The sequence below is a fragment of the Diorhabda carinulata genome, chromosome X (assembly GCF_026250575.1).
Source record: "Diorhabda carinulata isolate Delta chromosome X, icDioCari1.1, whole genome shotgun sequence".
Classification (NCBI taxonomy): Eukaryota; Metazoa; Arthropoda; class Insecta; order Coleoptera; family Chrysomelidae; genus Diorhabda; species Diorhabda carinulata.
Window position 1 is genome coordinate 53,677,311 of NC_079472.1, and position 11,311 is coordinate 53,688,621.

The 11,311-nt window shown below is 31.8% G+C and overlaps 2 protein-coding genes across 2 annotated transcripts; both read right to left on the reverse strand.

Moving 5' to 3' along the window:
• Positions 1-103: 103 nt before the first annotated feature.
• Positions 104-5,909, reverse strand: LOC130901993 (ribosomal RNA-processing protein 8). Its single transcript, XM_057813762.1, has 4 exons — positions 5,731-5,909; positions 1,239-2,467; positions 799-1,035; positions 104-336 (listed from the first exon to the last, which is right to left on the reverse strand). Exons 1-4 carry the CDS (start codon positions 5,797-5,799, stop codon positions 126-128), a joined length of 1,746 nt encoding a protein of 581 aa, XP_057669745.1. The 5' UTR covers positions 5,800-5,909; the 3' UTR covers positions 104-125.
• LOC130901996 (mitochondrial import inner membrane translocase subunit TIM50-C-like) lies at positions 4,343-5,624 on the reverse strand. Its single transcript, XM_057813767.1, has one exon. It carries the CDS (start codon positions 5,500-5,502, stop codon positions 4,465-4,467), a length of 1,038 nt encoding a protein of 345 aa, XP_057669750.1. The 5' UTR covers positions 5,503-5,624; the 3' UTR covers positions 4,343-4,464.
• Positions 5,910-11,311: the final 5,402 nt, after the last annotated feature.

The window sequence follows — 11,311 nt, forward strand, 5'->3', positions numbered from 1 at the left end:
ATACTGTTTTTTTTTAGTAATATTGATAAGTGTTATGGTATTAAAGTATACAATTTGACGACCAGCTTTTCAGTACTAAAGATTTTAAAATTATAAAATAAAAAACAGTGAACAATAAAATTTAATTATCTCTTCTTGTACAAACAAGGATGTAAACCTATAGTTGGCAATTTGTTTTTGTGTTTAATCGGTCTCTCCTTTTTGAAATCCAAAAAATAGAATAAGTTATTTGATAGATCTTTTAAGGAGTTCTTGAATCCATAATAGCTAACCCCTTTGATAAAATCATCGATGTTTTCAAATCTGCTTTCTACTTCAGCAATTTTTAAGATGCCCCTGAAAATAGAAAAAAAATGTTTTTATATCAAAGATTTCACTGTATCCTTGATTAGGAAATATATAATGTGCTTGAAATTATTTGCCACGATAACATAAGGGCTATAGCTGTACAAGAATTTGTTTTTGGAATGAGACAATAAGCAATACAAAGTACTTGAGTACTCATCGTGACAGACGTTTAACTTGGTAAAAAGACATAATTATGAAAAGGAAACAACTTTGCAAAATTTAAATAAATCTATCCATAGATTTAGTACATTTTTATATAACTTAAAGGGGTATATTCACTCTTGCATGTCTATTAAAATCAACTGAATTATTTAATATCCTACTTTGGTTAGATTGTAATTATAACTGCAGTTTATAAAGAAAAAAATTAGATGTACAATCAGCTTTAGAAATTGATGTATGCACAGAGTCTGGAAGAACTTGTATAACATTTAGAAATATATTCCTTACCCGACTTTTAACACCCTGTTGGCTTCTAGCAGATAGTCTTTCAAATTTGTTCCCATAAGTGATAGACAGAAAACTGCCACGTCCACAGAATCGTTGTCTAGAGGTACTTTGCACATATCACATTCGATAACTGTATCATCAACAGCTACTAGATCAAAAGAATGTACTTTTTGATCAACTGACTTTGACAATCTTGCATCTCCACAACCGAGGTCGGCCACGACATGACTATGGGGCCTTCAAAAAATAATATAAATTTTCTTGATTATTGGTCTATGTGGACACATTTATAATACGATTTCAATAGAGTTATAATTTTATGAGGTTATAAGTATTCACATGGAATTTACTAAATTGTTTATTTTATTTTTGAATGATGTAAAAAACTCAGTAATAAACTTATTATTAACATTGAATGTAGTAATTGTGTTGCTACTTACATTTTTTTTATACTCTTGATGATTACATCTAAAGGGTTTAGAGGCCACATTTTAACTTGTTTCCTATAACCATCATGATAAGCTTTGAAAGCATCCGGATCAGTTTGAAATAGTTTTTGAGCTTCTTTACTATCGGTAGTATAAATTTGTTCATTTATGAAACGAAACCGGGCTGCTTTCAATTTTTCCATCATTCTTTGTCTCAAACTAAGTTTAGGTTTGGTTTCCTTGACTTCTTCAAGAACATATTTTAATTTATCATAAAATTTCTCTTTCTTTTTATCTCTATTAGAACCTGATGTTTCTATTGCCCTTAAATTTCTCTTTGGGAGTTGATTATTTATTTCAATTCTTCTACTCGTTTTTTCGGATTTGTTTTTTAGTTTTTTGGTATTATCAGGAATTGTTTCAACTATCTTATTATTGATATCTTTGAAAACATTAGACCTATTTCGTTTCTTGTTTTTTTCTATATTATCTTCCTGCGTATATTTTTTTGACTTTGTAATTTCTTGATTACTGCTGTTAACTTTGCCTTTTTTATTTTTCTTTATTGAATTACTATCTAAAGGATTGCTAGAACTTTTAATTTGCTCAGTTAATGTATTGCTGTCTATTAGTTTTTTCAACCGTCTCATTCTTCGTTTTTTACTTTTTGTTATTATCTCTTGAGCAGATTTTTCTTGTAGTTTTTGAAATTGTTGCTTTTCAAGTTTATTCGGTTTATTCTTGTTGGTAGTAGTAAGGTCATTATTTGTACCAATTTGTGAATTTTTCTTTTTATTTGTTAATAACTTTTTACTGTTGGTTGTACTTTTTAATAAATTAGTTACCTCCTCAGATTCTACATTTGAATCAGTCAACTTATTAACGACTGTATGCAATTTCTTCAATTTTTGCTTTTTAATTGTTTTGATGTTAACAGGTGCATCAGAAGAACTAGTCACCAAATAATCATTTTTTTCCTTTTTATTTACATTTTTATTATCGCAATTAAGCACATTGTTTAAATGTGATACGTCTATGTCATTTTTAGTTAGTCCTTTCTGCTTTTGTTTCTTCTTTTTAACTTTTTTTATTGGTGATTTGATGAGATTAATAGTATCATCAGACTGTAAATTCAATTTATTGGCTAATTTTGAAATTTTTTTATTAACTTTGAAATTAGGTGATTGTTTCAACTTTTTCTTTGCTTTTTCAATCAATCTTGATTTACTTCTTTTTTTCTTCTGAAAAAAATTTACCAATTAATATTGAGAAAAACTTAAAACATTAATAACATATTTTATAAAAGGATGAGAACTAGAGGTATACAATTTTTTTTTTATTTTAAAGAATTCTTAAGGAAGATGGAATCTATGATAAGGACGGGAATCAATGGAAGTTTATTATTAGTGGGATATTAAGACTAGTACCCCTCATATTTTACGCACATTGGATGATTTATCATCTTTCTTTATTATGACCACTATACTGTTTCAAAATCTCACGTGAAGGAAATCTATAACAACATATAGAGGATGGATTCTTACCACTAAGATTTATTTAATGACATTCTCTTTCAAGTAACCCACCTAAGCAAAATAAGAAGAAGGTTTTAAAGCAAAATTATTGTAATGTAATGAACAACAACCATTTTTACTTGTACCAAATGTGATGTTGCTTCAAGTATCAATGAAAGATAGCATACAGTGGTGAAATTTTGAATTTCTGTTGCATTGCGAAATCCACAATATGAATGGAATACCTGTTACCTATATTTGTTGTTCATTTCAATTTGTGGATTATGATATTATTTTGTTTCGTTAGTTTTTGGATTTTATTTTTACCTCTTATTTGATTTGTTGTAGTGAAGTGTATAAGCTGAAGCAAATAGTATACCTATATATTTTCCACATTATACTTTCCTTCATAGCTTGATATATACTAATGTATTGAGGACTTCTCAGATTTTTGTTTTTATGTCTCATATGTTTGAACTTTAGATTTTTTACTTTATATCTCGTCGCTCAAGTTCTAACACCACATATGTCTAAAAAATGCCTTTTTGATTTTTAAATATCATTTTATAAATAATCGAAAGACCTTAAGACAACTGATTTTACTTCGTGACATTACCTTCCATTTTCTCTATATCATGAACTCTATAGTTTTCAAAATTAAAAAAGAATATATCATAAATTTAAACAAATAAGATTAGAAAGCAACCAGAATCGATACTGTGTAAATAGCCTTCCAGTCAGCATGGATAGTTTTCCCGTTGCCATGCTGAAAAGGTTAATAATTTTATGAAGAATTTCATTTAACAGGGAACTAATAAGTATATAGCTCTGCTAGATAGTTCTAGATCTGCTGATGAAGTTCATATGATACAATCTAAAATTTGCTAGAAACAAATAGTTACTGTAAAGGACATAAGCTATGATAGTAGACAGATAAGAAAAACTTCCCCTTTAAAAGGGTATAAGAGATTATCAGAAGAAAACACAAATAACTGCAGTTATGGGAATTGGATACACTTATGGTGGTATTTTTTATTCATTCTACATTATTGACCAATGTTAGTTCAGACATCTTTGATGATGATGATGTTTTGTAACGAGCACACATTACACTATCATTACACCAACATTGATTGTTTTTTTTTTGTTAAATGATGTATGTTTCGATAATCGTATCATCTCAAAGACAATAAATTAACTAAATAAGTTATCGTTCATCATGAATACTAGCAGGAAGAATTTAAAATTTTTTAAAAATTGATAATTAAAAAGTCGTCTAGGAAATTATTTTCGTTGGCTTTACCCAAGCTCTTTTTTTGCACATACAACTATTTCTTTTTTTCCAAATGTAAATAATCTACCTATTTCAATATACTTTAATCTTCCCACATTTTTCAATGACACTGTATGAGTCAAATTAAATACCACCAAACTTGCCAGTTCACCCACATTGTAAATTACCCAATTAATTTTTGAAAAGCTTCCACCAACCTCATAGATTGCTCGTACTCCTAATCACAAAACCTCATGGGCAACGAGAAGTAACATTTTTCTGTACAGAATGAAAAAATCTGCCAGGTAGTAGAATTCACAAGCAGTAAATTTTTTGTGAACTTTCAACTTTATTGTAAACAAAAATTTTTACACAGTTTTATATAATACAACACTGACAAATTAATTAAGGTAATATTTTATAAAATTAGTAATTTAAAATAACAATTTGTTCATGTGAAATAATCAAAGACTTTCTTAGAATTTGGAAGACTTCTAGGTAGTTTGGGTTGCTCTTGCTTTTGTTTGTTATTTTCTTCATAATATTGCATTTGTTTCCTACGAAACTCTGTTAATGGATCATCATACTGTTTATAAAATCTTAAGACTTCCCTAACGTCGTCGATTTCGGTATGTGCTACAGTCATTAAAAATGATGTCAGATCTACAAGAGCAGTATCATCATCATTTCCTTCCCATCTGGTAACGTTTAAATGGTTGTCAGGATGAAATTTAATAGATTCACTATTCCAATCAACAACGATAACCTTTTTCAAGTCTCTATTGAGTTTATCAAGATTTTTAACATGATGACCATCAACAAAGTGAGTGGAATCTCTAACAAGTTTATACGAAATTAAACCTTTAGGATCAAGGGCTTCAATTACAGGGAAAATGGTCATACCTGATTCTGATGTGAATATAACTATTTCATATAAACCTACAAGGTTTTCTAGCATGTAATCTAAACCTGGACGTTTCTTAAATCTCCAACCTGTTTTATATGTCCAGTCGGCATGTGCTAATACATCTGTGAGTCCCAGAATTAATGTATAAGGAGGTTGATAATAAGGATAGCTTAGAACATCTGGTAACAGTTTGTCTCTAGAAGGTTCTTGAAAAAATAACGTAAAATTCTCGATTTGTTTAAATAAGTTTTTCAAATACTGCTTCCAAGCTGGAATTTCTAATCCATTTTCATCTGGTTTTTGAAGTTCTATGAATACATAGGTGCCTGCTACTATGATAGACAAACCCAGTAAACCAAATGCAAACTTAACTTTTCTTGTTATTCTGCCATAGTCCACTATTTCCTTTCTAAGAGAATCTTTTCCTTTGCAAGATTTATTAACAGCAGTATTTGGAACACTTTTATTTGTAGAATTATATCTTTCTATAACAAGGTTATTGAGAGAAGAAATATTAAGTTTTTTGTTAGCAAAGATAATTTTCAAATTTCTTCTTGCAAAAATACCTATTGTTCCCCACATACTAACATAACTTTTCAATGATCTAACATGAATTTATGAAAAATGTGACAATGTCACTTTGACTTTTGGAGCATTTGGAAGATATATAATTAGACAAACATAAATTAATATATATATAAAATTTAATATGTATTATGATTCGTCCAGTGTGTTAAAAGTAAATGTCTACTATAATCTAGTTTAAACGCATACTAGATTAAAATCTGAGATATTTACTTGCTAAAATACCTTGAACAGCTCGTCAAATATGTTGTTGTCTGCATCCGCGTCCCATTTTACACTATTGAAAGTCTTCATTTTGATGAAAATGAAACAAAATCACATAAATATCTATAACAAGATTCATATATAAACAATTCTAACCTTAAAACAACCAGAGTAATTTCGCCTGCTTTTTTATTGGAGGCTGGATTTTCTTCTTTTTCAAGATTATAAGTGCTTAACAAGATCGGTAACCATCCAACATAATTTTAAATCCTAATTCATCTGAAACTTTATATAGAAAAGCATGTATTGTTTTACCAAATCAAGAGAACTTACTTTTTCTTCAAGTAATGTTACTGTATCTATTACTGTTTTACTTCTCAATCTTCATCAATTCACATCTTGCTCACATAGTTTGCATTCCTTTTTTCCGAATATCCCTTTCTGTATTACAGATTTTGGCATAACGGAGCCAGTACTAGAAACGGAACCTTCATAGGAACTCCTAGAAGAAACTGGAGTCATCGACATCCTGCCAGAAGAACAGTTCGGGTTCACAAAAAAACGAAGATAAGGGATAAGATACGAAGGAGAATGGATAAAGGCAGGAGTACCACAATGAGCAGTTCTCTCTCTTGTATTCTACAACATCTACGCAGCAGATATTCCCAAGACTAACAACACTCCGTCGGCCCTTTACGCAGACGACACTGTCATAGAAGGATCCAACTGACTACAATAACACGAAGACTTCAGGAACTATGGACCAAATTGATGAGAAGATCCAAGCAATATTTTTAACAAAGAGGAGATAGATACCAGAAGACACTGTGAATATTACAAGAGAAGCAATCATCTAGATCAACAAGGGTTATTTGGAAATCATCCTGGACTAAGCACCACATCGACTACCTATTGGATAATACACGGAGGGCAATATAACTAGAATAACTCAAATCAAGAGGATCTAAGCTGGAACTGAAGATCAAGTTCCACCTCATCAGAAACATTCTGATTTCCATAATGCATAAGTCGCCGGAAGAAGCTCCAAGCTCAACAAAGTATTAACCTGAGGTAAGCAGTTAACGCCACTCAATACATCAAGACCCAGCAGATCTACCGATTATTGTATATGAGATATAATGGAAGAAATTATTAAAAGAAGATTTTAAGAGCTGAAGACCCACCTTAACTGAGGGAGCTAACATGAGAGAGGACTACGCCAGGCGTTCAAGACCGAGAAAACGGCTGGACCTCCATCAGCAGGAAAGATAATTAGAAGAAAACGAACAAAGATAAAAGGGACCACCTATCAGAGATCCTTTCAATCCAAGTATGAAAAGGATCTCGAGTATGGTCAGCTTTATCAAGTGGATTCACTCTTCAAAGTCGTTTTTGGTCGGCTAATATTTTACCCTTTATAGAGGATGCGAAAAACACGAGCATGCCAGAATTTAAGAAAAAAACAAGTGTATAGCATTATTCTGTAAAAAAGAAAAAATTAGCTTTACTTCACTAAATTTCACTAAAATCATGGGAATAGTAAGGAGAGCGAGCAGCAGAGAAGGCTGGCGACGCCATCAGAAAAGATGCAGTGGTGGAATGCATCGTTTTTTAAGGAATGCATTTTATTAGGGCCTGTTTGACTTGGTATGTGTCTGGTATGGAGATATTGAGTTAAAATTAAAACCATATACTTAGATCCACAGTCCTTTAAAAAAATATAAGGCCGTTTATGTCGCTAAAACGTATACTTCGACACTCAAGGGAATCAAAATTTATAGGGTACGAGTCTTCTCCATTTATATTAAACTGTGAAATTTTGTCACTAATAGCGTCTTATACTACGAGTACAAGTGAAGGGATAAATATGAACTTTACATTTGTAATTAAATCATAAAAAATATAGTCTTTTTCTAGATTGCTTGAAATTTTTACTAATTTGTACAAAATTAAAATTGTATGTAAGGGCGATCTAGATTTTGGATTGATTTAACAGTTTTATATATGGTATTTTGTCAAATCGGCTGCAATAGCACCAGTTTAAACGGATTTTTAATCATTTTTTTGGCGTATAGTTTTGTATTTACGACCAATAATGATAAAACAGTTACCTTGTCTTACGTTTAGGTAGATACCAAATAATTTTGGTGCATGCAGTACTTAACATTTTGCACATTGACGCGGATCGACTAAGTCCTTTTCCCCAGTTTTGCCACATACAATGCGATACTATTCATTCTTATTTTAGTGACCATTTAAAAAAAATAACAATCTTTAAGCAGTTAGCTGTGATTGGAGTTGAGTCGGTTATTATATCACAAAGTTAATAGAGCATAGGATTTGCAAATGAAATGTTTTCAAGGACGCTGGATGAATGCAATCAGCTGACGAGTTGCTTCTGTGGTTTTTTGAAATTTGAAAGTTTTTTATACCCTTCAATATTTGTCTACTATTGATTCTCATGGGCAGCGTAATTGATAGGTTACTGAGGTTTGCGGTTTTTATACTTTTAGGCATTTAAACATAAAATAACTTATTAGTACTAAACTTTAGGACAAAATTGGTGTGATTGTAGAATTGAAGCACAAAAAAGTAATTAAAATTCAAAGCTCTTGTAGATCATGTTTTAAATTATATCACAAAATCATAGAATATATCACAGAAAGTTGAACTGGACATTCAGAAAATGTGATCTAAATCTCGTTCTGGGTTATGATCCGCAATCATATACAAAAAAATCTGGAACGGTTGTGTTTCACAGATATAGCGAACTTCAAACACTTCACTTAATAATGAGACAGTTGTCTGTAGGATATGGAGTGCAGAGAAGGAGGAACATCTCTGGGTTAAAAAATTTGAGGTTATTTTTGATGGGAAAATAGGTGGCGCTGATTATAGAGGGTATTCGCTTGAATTTTACGCGCTGATTTGAAAATAACTGTATAGTAATGCTTTAAATAATGCACCGTGATAATGAAATTAGTAGTATTAAGATAATGAAACGATTAACAAAACAGAATCTCGTTAAATTAACTTTATTATTTAGCTATTTATTTGGTTTAGATAATACATATATTCTAATATGAAAAAAAAGTAGAATCATGTAACAATAATGAAATAGTATAAAAAAAACATTTTGGTTGATTAAAATAAAATATTGAACTGAATAAAAAATAAAAATCTAATAAGATATTAAGGATTGCACAGCTTTTCACATGAATATAATGAAACGTCAGTCACAACTTTGATAATTTCTTATACAGATCTCAATCCCATAGTACAATCAGCGCCACGTATTATCCCTACAGAATTCAGACCATATTTTAAACGTACCGTCCATAAGAGATGTTCCTCCTTCTCTACACTCCATACTGTAGGACCTGTTCCTCGGCTACTATCTGATACCTTGAGAGAGGGAGACGTCTGCTCGGAGATGATCCAAGATGCAACAAATTTTTAATTGTTGGGTGCTACATGCGCGTAATGATTTCCAAAAGGCAAAACGAGTAAAAATCGCGCGAGAAATGTTACAAATGTTAAAGAATAGGGCTCATCGTAATCTTTTTAAAATAGTAGTATCAAGTGTTGAAACATGTATACCATTTTATGATTTTCCTTCCCGCCTGGACAGCCATTTGTGAATTCACGAAGTTCACCCACACCAATAAAGGCGAAAAAGCGAAGGTATCTCAGAAAAGTTATGTACTCAGTTTTTTTCCGTAGTACATGATTAATGAAAGCAATTAAGATTAAAGATCAACTTACAGTTATATCAAAATAATATACCACAAAATGTAAATCTCTTGAGTCAGTCAATATTGCACTGGAAACAGTTCAATTTTTCGTGAAAATAATGATAGTAATAATAATAATAATAATAAAACGTTAAATGATTTTATTACCAATGTCTCACTGCCCAACTCCAATTTTAAATTTTGTTGCAAATTTTTTCTACGTCTCTGAGAACAGAATATCAAAACATCAGTCTTATTCACATTGAGCTTTAGAAAATGTGGAATATTCAAGAATATTTGACATATCTCTATTTAGGTGTGTAGCTGCTACATCTGGATCTGCAGAATAAAAGTAGTAGAGAGTGTCATCAGCATATGATTGAATGTGACAGTGCAACATATATCAAAGACATATACGAGGAACAAAAGCGGACCAAATATTGAACCTGCGGCACACCAGATACTATTTCGCCAGCCTCAGATGAACTGTGAAACGTGTAAACTCTCTGCCTTCTTCCTTTCAAGTAGGATTCAAAGAATTTACAAGATACAAGGATGTATTGATATCTAGTTAGCCTAGACCAGTTCCACACACAAACAAAATATTGCGTTACCATAGCAACGAACAATAACTTATTAGAAGTGTCAGTGCAAAGTTTGACGTCAGAAAAGTAAACCAGAGTTACGCAATAAATTAAAAGAACAAAGATGTATTTGAAAGGCTTAAGAGGTAAGCAGATTTACGAAGATATGCTTAATACCCTCGGTGATCAATGTCTTTTGTATACGACCGTGAAAAATTGGACTGCAAGCTTCAAAAGAGGTAAATTTTCCATTGAAGATGATGACCGATCGGGAAGGCCAGTTTCTGTGTCAGTCCCCGAAAATATCGATGCAGTTCATGACATGATTTTATCAGACCGTCGAATTGGGCTAAAACGGATATCTCAAACACTGAATATTTCATACAAAAGCGTTCATCATATAGTTCACGTCAATTTGGACATGAGAAAAATTGCTGCAAAGTGGATTCCCAAATGTTTGAATATTGACCAAAAGCGTGCAAGGGTAGAATCATCGAGTTCGATCTGTGGATGAGAATTGGGTACATTTCGGTCCAGAAACAAAGCAACAATCGATGGAATGGCGACACTCTGGTTCTCCAAGACCTAAGAAGTTTCGTGTCCAAAAATCCGCTAGAAAAGTTCTTGCTTCTGTTTTTGGAGATTACTATTTGATATTACTGACCACTCTACGGGAAAAAATTAAAGAGAAAAGACGCGGAAAGCTATCCAAAGGTGTTTTGTTTTTGCAGGACAATGCCCCTTTACACAAATATCATGTTACCTTTTAAAAAGGTGAAACTCGCTACAAAAGCTTTTCTCCAACGAAAAAGTAACATAAGCTTTTGGAAGTAGTTTCACCTCTTCTTCACTATCTTATCTAGAGAACTACGTACCTAGTCTGCAGTTTATTTATTTTTTTTACTACTGTCTCCCTATTGGCTTAAGGATCAATAGATTTGTACTTAATAATTAGTCTATCGAACGCAGCGTTTTTCTTGTTGCGGTCGTGATAATCTTTACTTTTCTTATTCCACAAACGTCCGTCTACATCGACGACGATTTATCGAATAGATTTTGAACCTTGCTCCGATGGCTTGCACTATCCAAAAAATCTGCACCGATTTTTGAACATACGTTCAATAAAACTGCGCAAATGAAATATGCAGTTCGTTAGTATAGTTTTATCGTTGCCTTGTATACCGGCCATAAGCTCGGAAAAAACTGCGAGATTCGATTCCCGAACTATTGATAATAAGTACCTACAAATATATACGGAATCCTCGGTGGGCGAGTCTCACTCGT

Coding starts and splice junctions, on each gene's coding strand:
- LOC130901996 (XM_057813767.1), bottom strand. CDS start 5,502: ATGTGGGGAACAATAGGTATTTTTGCAAGAAGAAATTTGAAAATTATC.
- LOC130901993 (XM_057813762.1), bottom strand. CDS start 5,799: ATGAAGACTTTCAATAGTGTAAAATGGGACGCGGATGCAGACAACAAC. Junction 2,468..5,730: donor TATTTGACGAGCTGTTCAAG/GTATTTTAGCAA, acceptor AATTTTTTTCAG/AAGAAAAAAAGAAGTAAATC. Junction 1,036..1,238: donor ATCAAGAGTATAAAAAAAAT/GTAAGTAGCAAC, acceptor TATTTTTTGAAG/GCCCCATAGTCATGTCGTGG.